The sequence below is a fragment of the Thunnus albacares genome, chromosome 2, assembly GCF_914725855.1.
Source record: "Thunnus albacares chromosome 2, fThuAlb1.1, whole genome shotgun sequence".
NCBI classification, from domain to species: Eukaryota; Metazoa; Chordata; class Actinopteri; order Scombriformes; family Scombridae; genus Thunnus; species Thunnus albacares.
Window position 1 is genome coordinate 19,628,949 of NC_058107.1, and position 25,369 is coordinate 19,654,317.

At 39.6% G+C, this 25,369-nt stretch overlaps 2 protein-coding genes across 7 annotated transcripts; both read right to left on the reverse strand.

Annotated features, from left to right (window-relative positions):
• Positions 1–797: 797 nt before the first annotated feature.
• LOC122995611 (acyl-CoA dehydrogenase family member 11-like) lies at positions 798–8,816 on the reverse strand. Of its 2 annotated transcripts, none has more exons than XM_044370929.1 (15): positions 8,754–8,816; positions 7,186–7,481; positions 6,841–7,064; positions 6,618–6,717; positions 5,802–5,919; positions 5,504–5,646; positions 5,256–5,408; positions 4,116–4,210; positions 3,921–4,020; positions 3,697–3,837; positions 3,523–3,615; positions 2,087–2,194; positions 1,817–1,988; positions 1,673–1,739; positions 798–1,578 (listed from the first exon to the last, which is right to left on the reverse strand). In XM_044370929.1, the coding sequence occupies exons 2-15, from the start codon at positions 7,462–7,464 to the stop codon at positions 1,458–1,460; spliced, it is 1,914 nt and encodes a 637-aa protein (XP_044226864.1). In that variant the 5' UTR covers positions 7,465–7,481; positions 8,754–8,816; the 3' UTR covers positions 798–1,457. The 2 variants fall into 2 exon arrangements, with proteins under 2 accessions (XP_044226864.1, XP_044226872.1); XM_044370937.1 differs by lacking the exon at positions 8,754–8,816 and adding an exon at positions 8,284–8,685.
• Positions 8,817–9,231: 415 nt separating this feature from the next.
• On the reverse strand, positions 9,232–24,542 carry morc2 (MORC family CW-type zinc finger 2). 5 transcript variants are annotated; one of them, XM_044370903.1, is made up of 30 exons: positions 24,436–24,512; positions 23,975–24,005; positions 23,682–23,837; positions 21,512–21,565; positions 21,372–21,406; positions 21,206–21,274; positions 20,961–21,051; positions 20,752–20,860; positions 19,956–20,115; positions 19,658–19,769; positions 19,391–19,516; positions 19,231–19,310; positions 19,057–19,139; positions 18,395–18,480; positions 17,701–17,841; positions 17,451–17,605; positions 16,257–16,409; positions 15,918–16,046; positions 15,697–15,802; positions 15,427–15,559; positions 15,254–15,340; positions 14,280–14,531; positions 13,929–14,180; positions 12,946–13,056; positions 12,556–12,613; positions 12,321–12,459; positions 12,058–12,225; positions 10,818–10,911; positions 10,375–10,563; positions 9,232–10,260 (listed from the first exon to the last, which is right to left on the reverse strand). In XM_044370903.1, the coding sequence occupies exons 3-30, from the start codon at positions 23,747–23,749 to the stop codon at positions 10,192–10,194; spliced, it is 3,309 nt and encodes a 1,102-aa protein (XP_044226838.1). In that variant the 5' UTR covers positions 23,750–23,837; positions 23,975–24,005; positions 24,436–24,512; the 3' UTR covers positions 9,232–10,191. The 5 variants fall into 5 exon arrangements, with proteins under 5 accessions (XP_044226838.1, XP_044226824.1, XP_044226829.1 ...); XM_044370889.1 differs by lacking the exon at positions 23,975–24,005 and having other exon boundaries at positions 24,436–24,542; XM_044370894.1 differs by lacking the exon at positions 23,975–24,005 and having other exon boundaries at positions 24,338–24,518.
• Between the last annotated feature and the right edge of the window lie 827 nt (positions 24,543–25,369).

The window sequence follows — 25,369 nt, forward strand, 5'->3', positions numbered from 1 at the left end:
CCGCGGTTAAGGGAAAAGTTAAGGAAACATAAATATTATATTTATCTGCCGATTCTCCGTTTTTGTACCACTTATACTTAACCTTAACGCGGTTTAAACCCACTGTCAGATTTGTGAAGCCTTTGTTCTATTTGTGAAAACATAAACGATTTCACTGCTTTTTTCCACATCCAGACCACATTAGACCAGGTCCAGACCAAAAACCACTAGACTAATCGAATCTGGACTAGATTAACAAGGAGACTGCAGAGACTCATTAAAACACAATTTCAGATTTGTGAAAGCTTTATTACATTTGTGAAAACTTTTTCACAAAAGGGTGATTTCACCAACATTCCTCCATCCAGACCACATTAGACCAGGGTTTTTTTCAGTTTTCACAAATAGAATAAAGGTTTCACAAATCTGAAACTGTGTTTTAAAGAGTCTCTGGAGTCTACATGTTAATCTAGTCCAGATTTGACAGGTCTAAATATAGTGGCTTTTGATCTGGATGAGAAATAAGCAGCAGAACATAAATTTTTCACAAATGTGAAAGTGGGTTTAAACAGCATTAAGGCTTTCGCTGTTAAGGCTTTGCTTTTGTCAAACACTTTTTCACAAGTGTATGTGGTCCAAAAACAGAGAATCAGCCACTAAACATCGATATTTATGCTTTCATTTTCTGTCAACCAAAAATCTGAAGCTGACTTCAGCATCTTAAACTCAGAATTTCAGGATGCAAAAAAACAACAAGGCAGATTATGAAATATACAAAACATAGTGAATAGAGAAGTGGAGAAAATATTACTTGTGGGTGTATTTTATATATTTTATTTATATAATATCTTTGCAAAAAAAAAGCTGCTGCACATCACATGGAAGCATTATTAAGATGTTTCATCCTCATGTTTCATTTCAGGTATTCAGTTTTGAGGCGTTGTAAAATGCAGTGATAGTGTACATACAAAAGAGTTAGTCCCAATACAGTGGCATCAAGGAAGGTATTTCTACAAAATGTGCACGATTCACATATTTAGTTTTGCACATGCAGTTTTTCCAACAGTTCTGAAAGGCATTGTGTACGCCAAGCTCAGCCCCTCTTTGGGGGCTCTGACCTGTGCTCAAGTTCATATGTGGTCTGTTGATCTTTGCTTTCTCTGTGCTTACAGAGTCTATTAACTGGAAGAGTGATCCTGACTGTGAATGTGAGAAGCCTTGAGTCAGGTTTACTTTACCCACTTCAACCGTTTTAAGCATCCAGGCTCCTCGAACAGCTCTATTTTCATTGGAAACAAAAATGCAAACACTTTATTTAAAAGACGGAAATATCATACATCAAATCACATACATGCTTCATACAGAGAGAACTAAGTATTAGAAATTACTTATTCATTTTTTATACAAAAATATGATCTCTGTCATCTACAAAATCAAAAAAGTGAGGCACAGCAATGTCAGATCAAGCAACAGATACATCAGTTTTCCGCTTGGATCGGCTGGTCGTACACCAGCGCAGCATCAAGGGGGGGAGTGTTGGGATCATAGCAGCCTCTTGCCTGTGTGGTCGCGACAGGACACAAGTCCTGTTCACACCACCTGATGGAGGAAAATAAAAACATATATGATGGATGCATGAAATACATTTGTGTTGTTGTTTTTTTTCTAACAATGACATTTCTTTTTGTTCTACCTGAGAGCTGCGTAGGAGTCAGATGGAGAGGCTCCTTTCCAACATGCATGATCAATGAGAAGGGCACCTGTTAACACACAAAAGAGAGGGGTGAATGCAGGTAATTCACTTAAACGTGTGTGTGTGTGTGTGTGTGTTACCTACCAGTGTAGATGCGAGCCAGGCTGTATGCCAGGTCTCTGGCTGCTAGTTCAAGGTAGCTCGGCGCTCTGGTAGCTGCTACCTGAACAAACTCCTCCAGTTGAGAGAGAGCACCGTCTACTGCCTTCACAGCTGGAGCCACTGAGGGAACACTTGAGGCACCTGCAAGCAGGGACTACAAGGAGAAGAAAACAAGTGCACATCATGTTCCTGTTCAACTCACAGATTGTAATTACTGAACTAGTTTGACGGGATCTTTCACCGACGCCGTACCTTGACATGGGTGAAGTAAGCATGAAGAACCATTCCTGAGCTACGAGCCACGCAGCGCAGCACATCCAGAGACAGAATGTTTGTAGTACCTTCCCATATACTCAACACCTGACAGAGAGAAAGAGACGGGTAACCTTAAAAATGACAAAAGTGTTAAAAAGGTATTCTGCTCCACAAAGCCAAAATGCAATAGATACGTATTTGGTCAAAATTGAGTTAAGGCTGAATTTTGATGTTTGTTTTATCATATAAAAAATATTAAGTTGCACTTTATAATACAGCCTGCATTTTACGGTGTAACTTCCTCGTATGAATCCATACATTTAAAATACTTTCCGGTTCTTACTGGTACTTAAATGTAGGTACAGCAGAAGAAAACAAAACAACGAGAAACAAGGGAGTAACAATTGGTGTTTTAAAGTGCAACTTCCCAACATTTACCATGTAACTTCCCGGAACTTATGGCGTAACTTCCTCATATGAATCAGTCTTACTCTGTAGGTACAGGCTAGTTACCCTATAAGTACATGGTAACAACAGGGAGCGGGCTGGATTATGTTCTCCCGTCCTTACTTAGCTGTTTGGTTCTGTTACCTTTCATGTCACAATCTAACAACATGCAACGTGTCATTAACAACACACCGGACCAACATTTTGAACAGACAATGAGAAAACATTATTGAACATGATTAAATAGAATATGTTTCGTTTATAACTTCTTAACTATATAAACTACTATAATACTTCAAACTTAACAAAAACTATATATAAAATTATATATAAAACTTAAACAACAAAATAACTTAACTAATCTATCTATCTTAACTAATCTATCAGAATGTAGTTATAAAATGATTAATTATAGTAAAGAACAAAACAAAACAATAAGAACAAAACAGGAAACTATGTTTAAATTGTAAATGTTACAGACCAACAACAACAACAAAAAAACAATTCTGGTCTGGTCCTGGTCTGTAACATTTACAATTTAAACATAGTTTCCTGTTTTGTTCTTATTGTTTGTTTGTTTTTTACTAAAATTAATCATTCTATAACTGCATTTTGATAGATTAGTTAAGAGTTATTTTGTTGTTTTAAGTTTTATATATAGTTTTATATATAGTTTTTGTTAAGTTTTATATAGTACAATTTATATAGAATATTTATGTTGTATAATAGTAGTTTATATAGTTAAGAAGTTATAAATGAAACATATTCTTTATCTTTAAAATGGAGCAGAAAACCATAAAAACACATTTTGTTGGTAGATACTGTATATCCTCCCTGTATTTCCTGTACATTAGGCTAAAAGGCATAAAATTAAGGCATTACATCTGTTAGGCAGTTTTTTTTAGCAGAGCCTGAAACCCTCAATTTCACTACTTCTGTAGTTATAGTTACTGCTCTCTGCCTTTGTACGGCAGCTTTGACTTCACCTGTGAATCACGAAGTAGTCCAGGCAACCCAGTGTCCTCGATGTAACCCTGCCCTCCGAAACTCTCCAAACCCTCCGACACCACAGCCACCGCCTGAGAGGCAACAAAACAAGGTTACCGTCACTACTCAAACAGTCAGATAACAGTTTACTATCACGGACTGTACTTGTGCACCTGCTTGCCAGTGTAGAGTTTGACCACAGGTGTGAGCAGACGTAGGAGGTGCGTATCAAGCTGCGTTGCCATGCCGCTTTCCTCTCGGCCCAACAGACGACACACATCCATCACCAGGAGGAAAGCTCCACGAGTCTCCACCTGTCCATGTCAGAAGCGAACATTAGCAAAGCATGATGGGAAACACTGAACAGAGTTTGTTTGTTAACTCAGCGGCAGTTTACCTCCATCCTAGCGAGAGTCTGCATGTGCAGTGGGTGGTCTTTAAGAAGCTTTCCAAAGGCAGTGCGGCGGGTGGCGTAGTCACGAGCTAACTGGACCACCCTGTGAACAAAAACATAATTATTAATCAGCTTATTTAGAGCAAATGTGTGGAAGCGGATTCAGGATGCTGTGATAGTGTGTGAGTACTATCCTGCCTTCTCATGGCTGCTGCTGCAGACATGCTGTTGTGGATCCTGGTTATAGTCAGCATCTTAGCTATGGATGCCACACCCCTTCCTTCCTCTGAGAGCTGTTAACATAGAAGAAGAAATAAAGATGTGACGGACTTTGATGTATCAATTTGATATCAAAACAATCAGCTGGTGATGTCTCCGCAGAAAGATTAAATCACGAGTAGAAAGATATTCAAAGGTGTCTTGTTTCTATCTTATGATGCCAGGTGTTATATTTCCAAATGAAACAGGTTGTTGTAATAGTGCATGAAGTCAGAGAGTCTGGCCAGAAGTTTTCAAAAGTAAAAAAAAAAAATCTTGGATGATTTCCAGATGTTCACAATTTTAAAACTGCAGCCACTGGGTGGCAACAGGTGTCTCGTGGTTTTACGCTTACTGTTACACTACAAATTAACATTACCATTTATTTAATTTAATCTATTAATTTTATTATCTAATACATTATTTTTCATTCATTTTTTGTATTTTTAAAGAAAATGATACAAGAATAGAATAGAAAGAATACATGAAAAGAAAATTCATACATTTTGGAGAATTCAAAGCTCTATAAAGCAATATTTTTGACTAATGACTAGTGACGTTCTACGCAGCATTCAGCTCATTATTTTAGTTAACAGAGGTGAGTTTCTTTGACTCTCACTGAATCCCCCTACAAAAGCTGTTGGCAGCCAGTTCTAACTCACAACCGTATAGAAGCTGACTGTACGCTGCCTGTCCAGCATGAAATGGTAGAGAGCTGAAGTAAAGAATGGCTGATACTGAGAGTTGAAGATGAAGTCAGGCAAAGAAACACAAAAATAGGGTTACAAATTATCTATAAGAAGATGGCAGAATATATCAAAGGTTGTCTACTGTCTGCCTCCATGTGGTCAACTTCACTCAGTGTAGCTTTAAATAGCTAATAGTTATAGAGAACCAGCTAGTTTTTCACTTAACAGAATGATGCCAGAAAGGTTTTTCTTATTGTCAATACAACAAATGTTCAATATAAACAAAGTAAGTTGTGCCTGAGCCAGTGTGTCTTTGTCGTATAAGCAGATCTACATAAAGAGGGAATCCACAGTTTATCGTTATTGTAATAAACCATGATGTGTAACTGACCCTGTGTGCTGGCAGTCCGTCCAGCAGCAGCTCAGCAGTCGGCATCTGTCTTGTGCCGAGCTTGTCCTTCAGTCTCTGAACCTCGATACCTCTCAGCCGGCCGTCCTCACCTCGACTCACCTCCGCATAGAACAGAGACAAACCCCTGCTACCCTGTTGGATGGAGACAAGAACACATATCACTCTGAAAGTCATTGAGGGAGACCAATGATCGATGTTAGGAAGGTGTAAGCAGTCAGCAACAGTACCGGTGTGGTTGCTCCCGTTCTGTCCTGCACTCTGGCCAGCGTGAGAGTCATGTCTGCATCCGTAGCGGAGGTGAACCACTTGAAGCCGTGTAGTTTGTATGAACCGTCTGTCTGAGGAACAGCAACTGTCTCTGTGCCGCTGCCTGAGAACATGCAAGACAGGAAGAGATGACGTTAAATATTATAATACTCACTCTTCTTCTTCTTCTGCACAACAAACCAATCCAAAAATAGTTCATGCAATGACAACACAGAAATGGGCTTTATATCATTTAATCTAAACCTTTTCTCTACTGACCCACATCAGATCCTCCCTGTCTCTCAGTCATCCACTGTCCTGACGTCCAGAAACGTTCTGGCTGACGAGTGGTCAAACGACTGAAGGCTTCTTCTACTGGCCACAAAACACCTATAGACTTCACATACACAGCACAGTTGGGTAAAATCAGGTTAAAACAAGAAGTTATGCAAGTACCTGATTCATTAAAACCTACGTTTACATGCAGCGGTTCAGTACTTGAATTTTTCCCAACGTCCAACCATAAACCACATATTTTAACTGACATTAAATGTTCTGTTGATACACAAGACTGCAGATTGAAGACTTTCTTCATGGTCAGATAATTTGAAAAGAAAGTAAGAAGAAATGTTCTGTACATTCTTTACTATGAGCCTTTAAGCTTTACATATTGTCTACTATTCAGCTGTTCAAACTTGGGGGATAGAATAATTTATTTTACTTTTAAAGAGTATTAAAGAATTTCCTTAAATCATCCTATACAGCTGCCACATCACTGACTCTGTCACACACACTTGTAGAAAAACATGTTATGTAAGTGTATACATGGCCAAGACAAGTTTCTCCAGCAAAATTTAACTGTGTTACGTGGATTTTAGCTGGATTTCATGTTTACTTTCAAGAAACCTGTTATCTGCAGAAAACCTATACCTGAGTTCACTTTTGTGAAAATGCACTTACCAGTAAAATAACATCATTTTTATAATACTCATCACTGATTGACAATCTAAGAGCTGCAGAGGGATCAGTAGATCATAAAATATTATAATGGAAGTTTGGTTTGCGGCCTATAAATTAGTTTGTTTCTCAACAGACCTGGATGACTTTAGCAGCTCCGTCAGTCATGGCCAGAGGACACGTGTAGAGACCAGAGGAGGGAGAAAAGAGGTATAGCTTGCTCATTTGGTACACACGACTGGAACAAAACACAAATATTTACTTTTAATTTCTCATTTGGAACTACGTTTCCAATCAGAAACTACCAAAAACGATGAATTGAGCTGAAATATGACATTAAAAAGGTCTGGAGCCTCCTGACCTCCACTCCCCACATGGCCTCTCGTAGCCGATGGCAACCAGTCCTTCCTGTGCCGACAGGTCTTTCATGTTTTTCCATGCCGGGGAGGTCACGATGTGGTCCACTCTGCGACCCCAGGGGTCAAAGTGCACCAACTTTGGAGGAGTAACCTCACACTCTCGGCCCCACTCGTCCACCTCATTCGCCACACGCTCTCCAAATGCACACAAGTCTGAGAAAACTGCCTGTGAACAAACAAATACACATAAACAAGACCTCCGCCTGACAAGATAGATCCCATGTAGCTGTTTATTTCTAGTCATAAAACACAAAAATGTCTTGGGTGCTGAAGTGCTCTGTCCTCACCTCCTGAGGCAGGTGTCTCCTCAAGTATCCTCTGAGCAAAGCGTCCTCTAGAAACGGGTTCTTCAGCACAGGCCTGTCCTGAAAGAAAGATCCAATCCTGGCTCTGGAGAACGGCAGGTAGCCCGTTGCCTCCCAGAGATTGTCTCCATCAGATCTTCTCGTGCCCGGCTCAGCTACAATGGCTGATCTGACGTGGACGAGCGGTCGAGTAACACCGCACAACACCCTGCAGCAGCCTCCAGAGACGCTGCGGTTCAAGAGGGCCGTGCATGCCGACATGGCTCAAGACCTGCAGTCTGAGGTGAGTAAAGGTAATCAGCATTGTGCCGTGATATGACAAGTTCAGCAGTGTGAAGGCAATTGGAGAGACGGATTGGTCTAATTAATTTAGTTATTTACATTATATTGTTTAATACAAAACAAAAATATTCTATATGTCATCGATCACCTGTAAATTATGTTATTTAGATTTGCTTCAGCATAACCAGACTTTTCTTATATTTTCCTGATGCTGAATCATATTTGTGAATTGTAGTACTTCTTTCTCTACTCTACATACATGTTTTGTTGTCCTTTTGTATTTTTGAGACACATCATACTATCAGATACAGAAGCCATCAATATCAAGACTTTGGATAATGGCCTCAGATAAGTGTTTGAATTTTTCTTTGCTCCGGTGTAACGCCAATAACGCCTCAAGTTAAGTGTAAGTATAAGGTTTCAGTTTGTTAGGCGTAATGTATATATTTTTTAAATTTAGTGCAGGCTTTATAGTTGGCAGTGTTACCATGGTTACGCGTCTCCAATTGGCAAGGAGGCTCCCAGGAAGTGACGTCGTAATTACAGCTCTTTATATACAGTTAGTGGTCCGAAAAGATACATACTATTGTTTATTCACACGAAAGTATGTTGACCGATAGTAACTTACACATATTTGAGTATGTAGTACATAGTGTGTGATCATATGTGATTTCAGACGCAGCGCAGGTTTATGCGGTGGTAGTAGTGTAATAAAGCAGCCTCTCAGAGCTGTCAGGACGTTTTTATTTTAAGTAGCTAAAAGTTCAAGATAAGCCAACAAACTCATAAATTACCCACCTGGTCCCCCCAGATGTCTGACTGAAGATTTCGCCCTTGAGAAGAGTTGTATTAATGAGTAATGTTACTGTTAGCTAACGCTGACTGTTGACCACAAAACTGGGTCAAAGTTCATTTGATTCCGCTGTTATTGTTAATGTTGTTGTTGTTGAGCGGAGAACAGCCTCACATTTTGGTCAGCAACTTCATTTAATTTGATTTAATGATAGTCTACTTATTAATACATGCAAAGGGTTGTTAATATTTCACTATAATATTTGTTAGCTTAGCTTTTCTTCGGCAGACAGCAGCGTATATTCTTCACTCTGCTAAAACCAGCAGTTAACCAGCTGCCAGTTACCATAATATACTTTGTATTAGCATTGACTGCTCTCCAGTTCATATGGTGAACTCCTTTCGACGCTGAATTATCTATAAGTCCAATTTAAAAGCTTTATAAATGAAGAGAAACACCAGTAGTACTATCTTACCTGACGTCAGACCACCGATGTTTACGTCACAGCTGCGGTTCCTTGTTAAAGGGTCAGTTCACCCAAAATACAGTAGACGCACTCAAACTAGTGGCATGCAAATTGTTTGTTTTGGCAGATTTCTGTTTTCACTCTAGTGCACTGGATGTTAATGGAAATCACAGCATTAAAATCTAAAATTTTAAATAAACTTTTAATGTTTAAAACACTCAAACAAAATTCTAGTCACCTTCATTTTACTGGGATGGTGGCAGAAATCAAAAGAGAGCTCAAAACCTAGTCACATTAAACTATAAATTGTAATTTGGGTGAATTGACCCTTCAAGAGCCTCATATTTAATATTTAATGGGTTGCTTGCTTTTAACATTTTACTGAAGACTCTCCATGCAAAATGTAAATGTAAATTTCCCCCAACCAATATTTTGTAATGTACCATATACAGATGAACAAAAATAACAGACATACATGCATCAAACGTGTTGTGGAACCAGTTTTATTGTTCTAAGTAAAGATTTGTCAAAAATACAGAATCCTTTGTTCTAATCAGAACAAAAAGACTTACAGCATGCACCGTTTAATAAAACACTTCCATGACATGTTAAAAATCTGTTCAAAAAGAAGGACACAGGCACCAGATAATTATGAACACGCAACTTTTGCATTAAACTCAGATTTTTTTTTCTTCCAAAAATAAACACAGAACAGTCATTGCTTAAATGCAGTAGGGATTTAAGGGAGTAATCATACTGATAAAACCCAGTAAAAAGTTCTTGTTTGTGGGTGCGGCACACCACCCAACCGTAATAGATTAACCTGGTTTGCTTGTAAGGCAGGCCAGGATGGAGGAAGGTAAATGGGCAACACTGATGTTTCTTTAGTGTACAAAAATAAAAGTTAATGTTAACACACAGACTGCAGTGGAGCGCACAGCCTGATCGAGCCAAAGTCTTGAGTCACTTTGTCTAATTCTCACCTGACGATGGAGCGAAATGGAAAAGAACAAATGTAGCCTCCAGTTTGTCAAAACATTAGTTGACTTTTTAAAGGGAGCAGAAACTGTATTAAACCAACTCAAATTATTTGACCGGTCAATTAGGATATGATGGCTTAAACATAGATTAACATATAAAAAGCAGGTATATGAAAGGGATAAAAAAAAAAAACCCACAGGTCAGACGGCTACTCAAAGATATAGAAACACTAAAATCAAAGAGCATGCTGGTGCTGACTAAATGCTGGAACGCACAAAATAACAAAAATCTAACTTATGACAATCTGATTTAACAGGTGGAAGGATCAACAATGAAAATATCCCCAAATATTCACATCAAACTTCCTTGGGGAGCCATCTGTAAGTCATGGCTGGAATGAAAACTGCCAGTCTGTTTATGTGCATGTCCTCCTCCCTCTTATAGATTTCTCTCTTTTCTGTCTTCTTTAATCACCCTTGGTGAGAAGGTCCTCTATGTAGGCGTCAAGCTCGTCATCTGTGTTTATGTCAATGTCCTAAAAGAGTGAAAAAGTAATGTTACTTCACATGATTTTTACAAACAATAGTATTTTATGTTCTGTTTCCTCAACCATCGATAAAGAACAGATTTAAACAATAAGCAGTCTCACCTCTTGTACTTTCTGCAGAAGTGCTACAATGTTTGTTCGTAGTTTCTGTAACTTTTCGTCTGCCTCCTTGAGTTTGACCTCGGTGCTGTTGCTCTTCTCTTCCACAGCTTTGGCCCTGGCGTCTGCTCGGCTCTGATATGAGTTACACAATGACTGGAGACCTGATTCATACTGCTGGAAATACTCTTTCTAAATGACGGGAAGAATCAGATAAATACACCAGCACTCATTACTCTGATAAAGAAAACATACAACAGTAAAAAACAGGTGAACACATGCCCAGATTTGACAAGTATTGTAATGTGAAATACTGCTGGACAGATACAGAGCTCCGTTCTCTTGTTATTCTATTACTTTATATGTAAAACAACATTTTCCTTTTGACTTAAGGTTCAATTCTGGTTGACGAATCAATACATTAAATCATCTATGATCTGTCTCACCAGAGGAAAGGCCACCAACTCCTCAGCTGTCATGCTGTTAACATCATCCTTTGGAATCCGAAAAGCAGGAGGAAAGAAGTAACGTAGCATCGTCCTGAAAACACAAGCACACGTTTACATGCACACAAGAAACCAGGTTATGCAGGTAATCAGAAACCATCGACCTTAGCAGAGTCTTAACTTCAAAGTCAAATGTTCAGAGGTGGAAAAAGACTTATTTAGACTTCCCCTTTGTTAGTTTCAGTTTTAGTCAGACTTTGGATGGAACTGTTTTAAATACGAGGACAAATCGCTACGTGTAATAAACTCTCCTTTCATTCTGCCGCTGAGCCGTCACAGAGAAACTTTCTGTCTAAAGTCTTTGTCATGCACATGCTCACATGGAAAAATCCAATTACATCTACACCTAGCCAAAAAATCTGCTTCTACAGGGCATTTAAGAACATTTAAGAAACATTCTTATCGGAGAAAGATGACTTATTTAAGTGCATTTAAACTAGAGGTCGACCAGTAGTGGATTTTTAAAGGCTGATATAATAATGACTGTTTGGAGCAGGAAAAAGTCGATAGCCAGCATTCCCATCCCTCCCCACCTTTATTGGTTTTTTGGTCTGTGCAAAAGAGAGGAGGATGTAACGTTTGGTTGTTGGAGCTGGTCAGAGCGATTGGATCTCAATGTGGACACTGAAGACACATATTAATACCAGGTGTAAATGTAATCAGGTTAAATCATATCTAGATACAATCTGGATACGAGACATTTTAATGCAAGGTGTAAAGGGACTGTGTGTGTGTGTGTGTGTGTGTGTGTGTGTGTGTGTGTGTGTCAAACAGAGAGAGCAGAGGCAACCATAAATGACAGCAAAACGTAGAGACTCAGTGTAGTTTTTTTTGGTTCATTCGGCTTAGGCACTGTGGAAAAACACTTGAGGCGCTGCGCCTGAGTCTTGTACTGGAAGGGAAAACCCTGATTACCTTGACTTTGTGTATAGAGCGTCCATGCAAAATGGTGATGTACGTCCCCGTGTGACCGATGGAGGCTGCGCAGCCATCGGCCACAATGGGAGCCAAATTCCACTGATTCTGATGGTTTGTAAAACGTCCTATCGGTGCCCATTAATCAGTCGACCTCTAATTTAAGCGCACTGGTAGTAACCAAATGAAACAACGTGTATGTGCCCTGCCTCTAGTAATTTAGAAAGTGTGGGGTAACAACACCAATTACACGTCTCCACCTCACCTCAACATGGTGACCAGACTGTCCGTCACCTCTCGACTGGTTCCTGGTTGAGTAGTGTCTGGCTCCATGGGTGCCGGCCCCTTCTCAGTCTCCTGCTGGGTGTCAGGTGTCTGAGAGATTGGAGATGGCGGACGCATCAACCGGACGTCATCACTACCCTTAAACACCCTTCACAGACATACACATACATACAAGTACAGGATATTAATTAACAGCAACACCAAAATGTGCCCAGTATAAATTAAAACAGATAAAGGTCTGACCATCGGTCTTTAGGGGTGGATCTAGGTACGTAGTCAAACTTCACTTTCCAGCGAACGCTCTGTTTGTTTGCCTCCACAGCAATGACTTTTCCTGTGTACCACTCCTTATTGACACGTACTTCAACCAGCAGACCCTTATCTGTTGAAATATGTAATCATGTTAGTAGCTTCTAGAGCTTTCTTCTTCTGGTTCTGTGCATGATACACTTTAGTGTAGACCAGCCCATCCTCTCACCTTTCTGAGCATTTTTAGCATCGTTCTCTGGCTCCTGCTGTGGAGCCTTCTCAGGTGTCTGCAACAAACAACAATCATTACGACCACCAAAGTCAGAGAAATATTGTTTCACCGAAAAGAAAAGGAGGTTAACAGAAACGATTTGCATCCATGTTAATGAAAGAAGTGGACAGTTTTGGGGTGAGAAAGTCATGCTCAACTGTTAGAAATGATTATTGACTATTTCCGTTTCAAGAGGAGATTGTTAGAGATAGTCTGAAAACTAAACCCCAATTGGATAACACCACAATCAGATGAAAGATTAAGTTGTCTTGATGATTAGAGGTTGTGAGAGCAGATGCAGCCAAGCTTTATTTGAAGGCGGTAGAGTGAGGGACTGAATAAAGCTACCTTGGCTTTAGCCCCATGCTGTTGTGTAGAAATAGATTTAGGGAGAGAGGCTGGTGTCTGCCGTGTGGGAGTAGTAACTCCTTTCTTCTCAGGCTGGGAATGTGTGTTCACCTGCAAGGTCAACAGCAGAGGGGCTCTGATTGAGGTCCAGTAACTTACTTAGTCATCTAGGAGTGCCTGCATTTCCTCATTTCCTTCACTTTATGAGTCTGAAACTGATCTCAGTGTCACCATCTTGCAAGCCATTCATATACTGAAGGAAGCAAATAAAGCAGTGCTCACTGCAGTTTAATTGAAAGTTTTATGGGCGTCAGTGACATTAAAAAAATGTTTTTAAATTAAGCTTTGCCACTGTCTTAATGTTCAGTAAATCTTAAAACAGCTGAGTATCTCCATTGATCAGCAACATAGCAGATAAATAAAAGCACTCTAAATGCAAAAGATAGTTACAGCCTGTATATGCACACATGGAGTAGCATGTTATTACATGTTAGTTGCTGCTATTTCATGTACAGATACTAATAAAAAAACAGGACATATTTGACAAACTTGTTTCCAAGATAAGCTATTGGATTTAAGCTTGTGACTGTCACGTCATTTGTAATGGATGCAGACATTTATGATGCTGCAAGTTAACAACTGCACCAGCTCTGTTCACTCCTGCCTCCTCTTCATTTACTCATTTCCTGAAAGTTAATCCCTGCTGGGAGACAAGAGGTACTGGAGGAGGAAAGGCAACAAGCAGCGGCAAAAAAACAAACAGCTCACATCTTCACAGCAGAGTCTGTACAGCATGTTGCACAATGCGCCACACACCCAGCCTGATAGACACAGTCTGATTCAAAGCGTTAAGATGGACACGTGCATGGTTTGTGCAGTTGATAATGCTCCATTTTATACTTCTAGTTTACTGTTTTTTATACTATATCAACCTTTTGTTCTTGCTATTAATGTATTTATAATAAAATGTGTTGTGTTCATACCTCGTCCACCTTGCCACGTTTGGGAGGTGGGGTCTTTTCTATCACTTTCCCTCGGTTACTAGCAGCAGCAGCCATCTTAGATTTCTTTGTCTGTGGTTCTTCCTCCTCGCTCTCCTCCTCTTCCTCCTCTTCCTCTTCTTCTTCTTCTTCTTCCTCCTCCTCCTCCTCCTCCTCCTCACTGTCCTCCTGCTCTATTATTCTCTTGCGTTGTCCAGCAGCTGCTGGTTTGGCAGGTGATGCTTTGGCAGGTGTCTATGGAAGGACACAGACGTTAAGCTTTCTCCAACAAAGCCTTCCATTAATACAGTATTTTGTGGGACCACCAGAATACCCCTATAACCTGTAACTTACCCGTGAGCCACGGCTGGGTGGGGGTGTTTTGGCAGTAGCTTTGGGTGCAGGTTTTGCTGCAGGTTGAGGAGGCTTTGCCGCAGCTCTGGACCTGGATGGCTCGACTTTGGGTGGCGGAGGGGGAGGGGCAGATGTCCGGGAGGGGCGCTGAGAAGTGGCACGAGATGGAGGGGCACTAGGGGCGTTTTTGAGGTGAGCTGGGAGAGGTGGGGAGCGCGGGCGTGTTACAGACCTCTCTGAAGACCGAGTTGCCTATGGCGACAACATGGGAAAAGGAGAAGAAACAAAATGAACCATTTCAGTGGGAGAATTAAAAACAAGATCATCAACAGCAGTGTTGATGATGTTTGTTCAATAAAAACTTAATTGTTTATATTGAACTGCTTTTGCGGCACAATTAAATGTGTCAAGCAGGTTACTGACATTCAAATATTTTTATTACACTTTCACAATAAAACTCTATATAAAAAAAAACATACAAAACTGTTTGTTCAAATATGTTTTAGCTGTTTTCAATTTGAGGTTTGGCTTCACATCCTCCAGCTAGCATTTATGACGGTGTTGCAAAGAATCATAGTTGTGAGCATCTTCGAGTAGGTTAGTGATCATAAAAAACTCATTATTTTTAATACTATTTTTTAAATCTGGGAAAGAATCTGCTTTTATTTTGACTATTAAAAGTGAAAAAAAAATCAAGTTGAAAAACATCTATATTGAACTATATCAAAATGATTTACAAACACTGTTATTGCTAATACTTCCAGTGATATTATCAATATAAACAATGACATTACATATTAAAAGTATTAGAAAACACTAAAAGTGTACAAGTTTAGATGCACTGCAGGTAGGAAGTTAACAGAACTTGTGCTGAAAACTCCTTACATTAAACTGATCTTGAAACCAGTATTTTCGGTTTTACATGAGTACTGACCCTGAAATATATTCACTATGAGGTAGAGCTCAGCTTGTACCTGAGAGGAGCTCTCTGTTGTTGGCTTCATGCTGACTTCCAGTGGTAGCTTCTTCAGATCTGCTGCAGATTTGATGGTTGTGGTTTTCTGAGAGAAGCAAATATAATCTATTATGTCCTAATGTACACAAAGCAAAGAAAGACAGAGACATAGATGAGAAATAGATGATGTACCTGCAAGGCCTCTAGTTTCTCCTGTTGCTGTTTGATTTTCTCTGTCAGCTCTTTCTGTTTGTCTTCAGCTGACTGTTTGTCTTTCTTCAGAACACCACATGGCAAATTCTGTCTCTGTTCAGGAGCGTCACATCTAAAAACACAAAATAGACACATGACAATGATACAATATATAATATGTAGAAACACTACATGAATAATTCAACTAAATGACATAGCATGAATTGCACTTTTAATAGACATGAAGTATAAAACCACATGTATGTGTACCTGTCCTGGGAGCTGTCAGGGTTCATCAGACACACCCAGCTGTCTGGGTAGCGTTTGTCTACGGCGTCCATCTGGAACGGCAGTGTTCTCCATTTTAAACATTTATCTAAAAATGAAAAGCAGGACCAGAGAGTCAGTGTAAGTTTGTTGCAATAAGTTGGTTTGTTGAGGTACAGTATGTGTGACTGTATGTTTTGTGTGTGTGCGTATCTGTAACTAACCACACTGAATGGTAAGTGGTATCTCCATGGCGCGGCGTCTCTTGTATCTTGACTCTGATGACGGAGGTGCAGACCAGCTGGCGGACAGATATCCAAACTCATCCCAGAACTTCACTATGCCTTTCTGAGCTGCATAACACATACAGATACTCAGCATTTCATAAAGAAATATTATTAAAATAAAATATATAATGTAACAGTCAAAGGTTTGGACATACTTTGTCATTCAAGGGAATGAGAAGGTAAACAGCAGCAAGTAAAAGTTTGAAGTGGGCATTTTTGAGCTGAACTCTTTGCTACTTTGCTTCTTACTGCAGCTGCAACAACACATTTACTTACAATTCTGCTCTAGCTTTAATATTACTTTGTCACTGCCTCTCCCTCTCTTGATGTCTGACTTGTTGATACCATCTGTATCAAATTGACTGAAGTTCAGATTGGGGTCAAATCCCCTTAAGGCCTCAGGATGCTTCGACAGAGTCTGAAAGCTTTCTGAAACAGATAATCGATGAAAGATTAAGTGCGGGCTGCTGTGATAAATTTCCAGAGTTGCAAAATCCTGTCTTTGAGTATAACAAACTGTTGTGCACTGTTCTGGTGTCTGATAAGCCTTCAAGCTAATTAATACGTTACTCCAACTGGACTTCCTGGTACCTTAAACAACACGCTCCCACCACCGCAGCCCCCTTAACTGTTTTAATGCAGGGATGTTTTCAGTCCAAACACGACTAAAGAAAGTAGGCAGGTTTGTCTCTTTTTTCATTCTTCTCACAACTATTTCCATTATTTCTGTGTGTGTGACCAAATGCAACAGCATGAATGCCTTCAAGGAAACAATGTCTGAAAGTGTGCGTCATCATCCTTACTGTAAAAGACACAAGTTCATTAAGAGATCTCAGGGAGGCATTGTGATGCAGCCAGGAAGAGGCTGTCATCGCAGGCTTTTCACCACAACTTTGAGTGTGGAATTTGAAACAGCTATTAACACTTTTGTCTTTACATGGTCAGACAACGACACATTGTATGACCCATTTCCTTTGAATCATACTGAAGCCTTTAACCAGCTCCTCTTCATTTAAAGAAGCCACACCTCGGCCCAACTCAGCCATCAAGATTTGATGGTGGCAAGATAAGCAAAAGCTACTGCTGCATTTCCATACTGTTGAGATACGTGCACTGTGCCCTACCATGGGAGTGAATTTGATGTGGGCGTGTGGTCCATGCAAATTACAAGTTTCCCCAAAGTCAAGCACATAAGTGCGACTGATCTAACAAGCTCAGGATCTCTGTCTTTCAGTTACTACCCAAAGCAAAAAAAAAAAAATTGAAAAATAAAATACTATCACAGTCTCATACTGGATATTGACTGACCTGAGCAGGGCTTTCACATTTCAAGCAATTGGAGCAGAATTATATTAATACCATGACATTGACTCTAGTACTGCAGTCACTAACCTGGTTGTATTTCTTATTTGAACTGTGCAGGTCAGGTGTTACTAACAAAGGGGAAAGCGGCAATTCAGACAAACTCACCAATGTTAGTGTCCTTCCAGTACTGTGCTAGATGTTCCCCCATGGATTTCAGTAAATGTCGATACTCCTTAGCATCTGCAAAGTCTTGTTTGTTGTGAGTAGGCTCTAGAACTAAATATGGGACATCCACTACTCCAACCACACCCCCACAGGCCCTAAAACACATACACACAAACCACATTATTGTAAAACGTCTTTCTCAGTCATTCAAACGTTCATACTTTTCATTATCTGTGTGCACATTACTCACATGCCTCCCTCCAGCTGGGGTCCTGTCTTCTCGTACATCTTGATGAGACGAGAGCAGTTGTATACAAACATCCCATCCAGGTCCCTCTGTTCAATGTTCACTCCAAATATAAAATTCAGCTCCTTTGGCTCCTTTAATGCTCTGAGGGAGAAGAAAGAACAGGAGACTGATGGAAAATAGATAACGCCAGGTAAAGAGCATCTTCTGAAGTGCACAAGGTACTATTCCTTTAACATACAGACAAAAACAGAACAAATTGAACCTCGGTTTAAAAGATCATGAACCGCAAGCCACCATGTCAAGAAAAAATACTGCTGTTGACATCACTGGCACAATAACTGTAGGTTTGAGGCTGCTTGCTTAAATATGGTCTCTGTGCAAATGACCTTTTTCAACAACATGGGTGTCACATGTGGACATAAATTGTATTGGATATTACACAAATTGTCCATTGCAAACATCCAGAAATATTTACTGGTTCAACTTTGACTTTGTTTTCACCTCTACATTCATTATTTAGACAATCAGAGTATTTGTTCATAGCTTGCTTTTTCTTTTTGACCACTGTTGCTCTGCCTATTGGATTCAAATTAAATTTGTGAGTAAATAATAATCAATCTAACCATTAGCAAAAACATCACTTTAAATATCCGCAAATCTATAAATCTGATGAATTGGGTTTTGTCTATCATACTTCTGTTTGGCTTCTAGGATCCTTTTCTTCATGTCAGCATCCTGTCGATGCATCATGGCTGAATCCTGAACCTTTCTCAGAATTGCCTGAAAGAAGAGAAGGAGGACATCAGTAAGACATCAGCACAGGCATTATAACACTTAAAAAGGGATATAAATATATCACAAGCTTTAAAGTGGCTTTAAAAAAAGAAGACAAAAACATGAAGAAAAAACTGCTGTCATGCCACAGTGTGTCCAAAATGTTGCTGCCAGTGCTGAGCTCTCTTCAGTGGTTTCCAGTACACTTAACGGGCTGGCCCCTTTGTATATTTCACATCCTTCAACCTCTCAAGTCTCCTCCAGATGTCTTAGATCATTAGACTGAAATCTTTTAGCTGTTAAACAGCTTAGGACTAAACACCGGGGGGATAATAGTGCCTTTGATGCTCTAACATTTACATCATGAAATAGTCTCACTGTTAGCTCAGGTTTGCTCCCACTACTGACCCTTCTCATCTCAACGTTAATCCCAACCTTAGTTTATTGTGGGGTTAAGGTTGAGGGGTTACAATTATTCTTAGACAAAAATTCAGTGTATGCCAGTTTTGGTTTAAAAGCTTGTTTACATACATGTTGAGTTTTGCAACTGACAAACCAACCAGAAGATCCTCTTCGGCTTACCCGTGACTCTTTTGACAGGTCCTCTCCTAATCTGGCCTCCAAGGCCAACCGTTTGCTCTCCGCCTCTCGGGCTTTCTCCTCCGCTGAAATAAATGACATAAATTGTCAGAGTCAAATTATGAGAGTGCCACAAGCAAAACGTAAATTAATAAACCCAGTTCAACACTGACTCACCGATCTTTGCGAGATGATCAGCTTTCTTGACTTCTTGTTCAGCACGTGTTTTGAAACGAGTTGATGAGTATTTATAAACCCTAAAAATAAAACAAGGTTGCCAATGAAAGTCTTATCACTGGAATATATTAGTTACAGAAACAGTGCATTGTTATATTACCTTGGTTTATAAAGACAGCAGGACAGTCTCTTGGTCCTGACTTTATGTCCCTGGATGAAAATCCTCATGCGTGGGTCGATGTACAAAACAGCAGCGTACGCCCTGAACGACCTCCTCTCTGGTTTCCTGTAAGAGGAGTGCAGCCATTGGTACATTGTCAAATTGTCTGGTACATACAAATAACAAAGTTGATGTGAAAAATATAATTCCTTTTGGCCATGGGTTAGTGATCCCATGATAAAATTGTAAACAAACAACTATACTCACACTCCTTCAGCAGGAGTCCCAGCCATCAGTACGTCCTGGTGATCTGTCTCCACATCCAGCTCTGGTTCTCTGTTGTCCATCAGCTTCAGATTATAGACAATCACAAGAGTACCTTTTCACATAACACAAATGTAAGCATCACAATCAATATCCCCAACACTAAAGCTTTAGGAAAAACAAAGATATATTTAAGAAAATGTCGGTCTTCATTTAAAATGGCAAGTTATCTGTTTTACGTAAAAGAGTCACCATGAAATTGTATTAAATTAATCACTGAGACACACATGCATATACTCACCACTGCTACTTTCTATTTTGTTGAACTGCTCCATCAACTGCTGTTCATTTTTAAAAGGTGAGTATTTGAAGATCAGCTCAGTCTCTATGGCGTACTTCTCTGGGTCAGAGGTCAGTGGCTCCTTGGTCTTCAGGTCCCAGGAGGGGAGAGGCACTATCACCTGAAGACAGAGGATCATAACACTTAACTATACAAGTTTAGAGATGTCTGAGTAGCTTTAAGTCCCACAAAAGATAACTGTGGTAGATGATACTAGTGGTATTGAGGGAAAAACTCCCGATTCATCTCAACAGTCACAACATAAGTAGTTTTATAATATACTTGATTCCAGACAGAGTAACTGCATGTGGAAGGAAAAATGCGTGCACACACAATGCACATTACCAAGCAAGTGTGTTTCTCTTTATAATAAAGCCTCACAAATAGGCAAATAATTATCAAGAAAAGTAGTCAGAGTACATTACAACAGCAACGGTTAATTATAGCTTACATTGCTGGGAGAGGCAGAACATGATATGAAGGAAAAGCGAAACCTCATCAAATGAAATGGCCTCCTGACTCATTTCCCATCATGTCTTGCTCGTCTTGTTTAGAAACAACAACCTGATATACACGTTGTCTGTTGAACATACATGCAGCAGTGGAGGCCGTCTTCTCCACAAGATATAAAGATATGGCTTCAGATTTAACTGCTTATGTGTGTCTTGCACAACTATAAAGTTTTCGATGCAAAACGAGTTTGTTCACTTTGTCCAAATTATATATAGCGTGACACCCTGTATTCAACAGTTCTGACCTCATCCAGTCCCTCCTCTTCGTGGAAAGTCCTTGACATGAAAAGGCAAGTCAGTGTGTTGCCCTTTTTTGTGAACAAGATGAAGTCTTTCCCGATACGCATAGAGCCCCTGTGGAAACACACACATTTCAATTATGTGAAATTGTTCAAACACAAGTGTACCAACTGCGTAATGTCATAATGACACAAGAATTTAGAAAAGATCTTACGATTTCAGTCCATTTCCATATTGGCCAATTTGAGTGGACCCAGGTGATCTCTTGTTTGACTTTCCAAACTGAATGACATGGGTTGCCTCATCTATTAAAAAAAGGTGCTCAGCATCTTATTTCTACAACAATAACACATTTATCAGCAGAAAATATCTTAGAGACACACGTTATGGAACCACGCAAAATATCTTTAATTATGAACTAAACATTAGCCTTGTCTCTGATGATAAAGTATCACTTACTGGGGTCCATTCCTATACCGTCATCGAGAAAACAGAGCATGTAGCCGCCCCGCAGCTCTGGCCTTTTCTCTGTCAGAAAGGCAGGAAAGTGACAGAAGTGTTAGGAGCAATAAATAGATGTGCATGCTTCAGTGTGTGAATCTGGGTGTTTTATTCTGAGGTGTACCTGTGTAGATGTCTATCCGTGTGGCGTTAGCATCTCTGTGAAATATATAAATAAACCGTGAGACTATTTAATACAAGAAAGATATCAGGCCAATATCAATTCCCATGCTGCACAATTTTGTTTCAAATCACCATGTGTACCTCGAGTTGTCCACAAGTTCTGCCAAGGCTCCAAATAAGAACTCGTGAGTTGTCCTAAAAACAGACAATTAACATCATTCATTCAATAAAACGCTGAATAATCAAATGACATTAAACTTGAGTTAACTGGGCAAACCGGTGAGAGGACAAGATCTGACAAGATTTGAACTCCCTATTATGTGGTGTGTGGGGTTGTTTATCAGTTACACAACCTCTATATTAATAAAATCTAATGACAGCTACTGTATGTCTCAATGTAAACAGACAGAGCGGTAAAATGAAAGATTTTAAAAATAGATCATCAATGAACAATATATAAACTCAGTCTCACATCCTCACAAAGAATATTTAGACTACCATCTGTTTGGGTCCTCATTCAGATGGTACTTAGAGCCTCATCAATCAAACTTTATTTGTATAACACCTTTCATACATGTTCATGCAATTCAAAGTGCTTTACTGACAAGCCTATAAGGCAGAACAAATGTAAAAAGTGAAACAATTTGAATATTTTATAATAAAATGATGTCACTGTTTGTTGTGACTACACAGTAAGAACGACAGGAATTGTCACTACTGAATATAAGTTATACTTAGTGACAAGTATTCAATACTCTTCTCTGGGCTGCATTTAACAATTATTTACCTTATGGATTAAAATAAATTATCATTTATCATCATTTTTCACCATTTAATCAAATGTCAAAAATAATGACAAACGCCCATTACAAACTACCCACATAACCAGCTATATGACTTGGTAAATGACTGAATCACACCCTACTAGGTTCAGTTACACACTTGTGGTTAATTCTTTCTTGGACCTTTGCATGTGATATTGGAAATGAGGTCATGGCCTGATGTCATCCGAGTTTCTAAATGTGTTGATTAGAAACACAACTACACATTCAAACATGGACCCAGTTGTTCAGTCAGGCTGCATCAAAAGAAAATGTTTGGGTTGTCTTGTTGTGTAAAAATAACATGAAAGAGGACCTTGGTTCCATTTTCCCCACTGCAGTGCACAGATAATATTACTACTGCTTTTTTAAATCCATGACAGTTAATGTTGCAAACCACATTACTCTGTATATGACTCGTGTCAAGTGTGACTTCTAGCTATTCACAAGTTCACCCTGTTCTGTTTTTTTGCACACCAAGACTTCACTAAATTTGGTGTTGTCAGACACATTTCAAAATTGGCACTGACAACCGCTTAAAGGATCCCATCACATTTGAAAGTCAAAAGTCCAAACAACATTCTTGGAGGGGATGTAGAGGGATACAAATATGGAGTCCATCTTGACAACAGACTGCACTGGTAAAGCAATGTGGGAAGATAGAGCAGACTCTACTTCTTGTGGAAGCTTAGGTCCTTTAATGTGTGCAGTAAGATGTTACAAATCGTCCACCAGTCTGTTGTGACAAGTGCAACATTCTTTGCTGCTATCTGCTTGGGCAGGTAGCATCAAAGCCAGGGACACAAACAAGCTGAACAAACTGATCAGGAAGACTGGCTTGGTGCTAAGGGCCCCTCTGGATACACTGGAGCTGGTTGTGGAAAGGAGGATGCTGCACAAACTGTTAAACAACATGTCACATCCCCTCCATAACCTGCTGGTCAAACAGCAGAGCACCTACAGTAAGAGACTTTTTCAGCTCCGCCGTAAAACAAAGAACGCTACAGGAAGTCATTCCTGCCAGCTGCCCTTACATTGCACAATGCCTCTCCTCTGTGTCAGAATAATTTAGCCTTTAGTTGCATGTGTTTCTTTTGCCTTTCTTGCCTCTTTGTTTTTGTATTTTGATTTGCGTCGGGTGGCTGCTGTGGCATTTTAATTTCCCTTTGGGATAAATAAAGTATTTATCCATTTATCTAATACATCACTGACTCATATACTTATAAAGCAAAAGCTGTGATGTGAAATTTCTTGCACTCTTGACATGAACTTTAATGACTAGCATAACTCCAGCATAAATAATTGTTTATTTAATACATGTAATATATATTTATCTTCCATTCCCCAAATAATACACACCATTAAAGTACCGTTTGCTGTCACACAATGAAGTAAATTCTCCTCTCCTTTCACTTTCACTTCTTTCATCACAATTTTGTGCAGTATCAAGTTCATAAGCACATATTGAACACCAGCACGTTGGTACTTACGAGTTTGTGTGCAGATACTCAAAGGTAAGCTGAGCCCTGCTCAGGTTGCTGTAGCTAGAGTAGGCCATGGCCACTCACAATGATTTCCCGCTCCCTTCCTGATCTCCTGTTTGTATTATTTCCTGACCCACCGAGCTTTAGTCCAGAGCTTTCATCCTAAAACAAGGAAAGACAAAACCATCACAGGTCTTGCGCATTTGTCCACCTCAGTGCCCTACGAACTGATACACCTCTGACATCAGCTGACATGGACGCTTGAAAACAAGCCCTGGGGCACAAGGTAAAACACTCACGCTTCTAAAAAAGCCTAGGTTTCTTGGAGGCCTGTTTGGGATTAACAAAATATTTAAGAGCGTCTTTAGGCACAGAGTTGGCTATGAATACACTGACGGTTATGTTGTAACACAGAAGTCCGCTACTGGTCTAAGTTAGCTAAGCGTCTGTGAAGTGAGGCCAAGTCATCTTCAGCGAAGAGCGTGTGGTGTAAACGTTTCAGACGTTATGCACCAACTGTTACTAACGTTTAATGTTAGGCTAACATAGCGAGCTAGCGGACATTAGCATCTTCTACACTGTTTTATGAGGTAACGGTAGCTACGTTAGCTTCACGTTGTAGACATGCAGCACACGTTAGTCGTATTGAAAGTAATTTTCACCGGCTTGGCAGACCGTTTTCATATGACTGCGACTTTGTATTGGCTTCTCGCTAATGTAAGGATTCGCTCGAGGAGAAATAAACACTTTGTAACGTTACGTTTCCTTGTTCCCAGCATGAAACAGTCCGACAGGCCGCGAAAACATCCAACCACTTCGACGTTGGTTTCTCTAGTCTGCAGAGACCCCGCCTCTATTTTTCCATTTCCAGCCAATAGCAAAGCATCATGTGAGGGTTCTGAACGATGATTGGAGCAGAGAGCTTGCTACGTAGGCAAGGTAACATACCGGTGCATCGACGTGTGACGTTTCTTGGACTCATTGAATTGAATTAAAGTACTTTTCAGACCACAACAGTTGCAGTAATACACGTACTACTGAAAATACTGACTCACATAAGGGAAGCAGTTTCTTGTGCGTTAGTCAACTCATCATTGACAATATAGGCCTGCTGTACTGTTACATTTGCCATTAATATTGGTACTGTTGTGGTTTTGTTTTTTTGTATGAGTGATGTAAGCTATATATATGTGTACTATGTATGTATATAAGTATATTTGGGAGATACATGTTCTGTGATGCAGTAACTCTAATCCTAAAAATAATTGCCCTAAGGGGATAATAAACTATATCTTATCTTATTAATGATGTCAACAGTGTCAGAAAACATCAATACCCCAAATTTTGTTGTCAATCAATTTTTAATCCTTTTAAATTTTTGGCAATGCTGCTGCCCTTTTGTTAATTTTTGCACAATAAGTGGATTTTGACAAAGAAAGCTCCAATCATAATGTTCACTGTAAGAGATTTAAAGGAAATGTCAAGTCTTTGCAAGTTGATTTCCATACTGCACTGAAAATAATAAAAATCAACTTCAGCTAGGAATATAGGGAAACTACAATAATCCTTAAAATGCAATAATCAACAGAAAAGGTACTATATATTCAATTTGTTCTTAAAAACCTCACATACCAAATATCTCTGGTCTACACCTCCAAAACAAACATTAAAGCCACAATCAAAATTCAGATCTC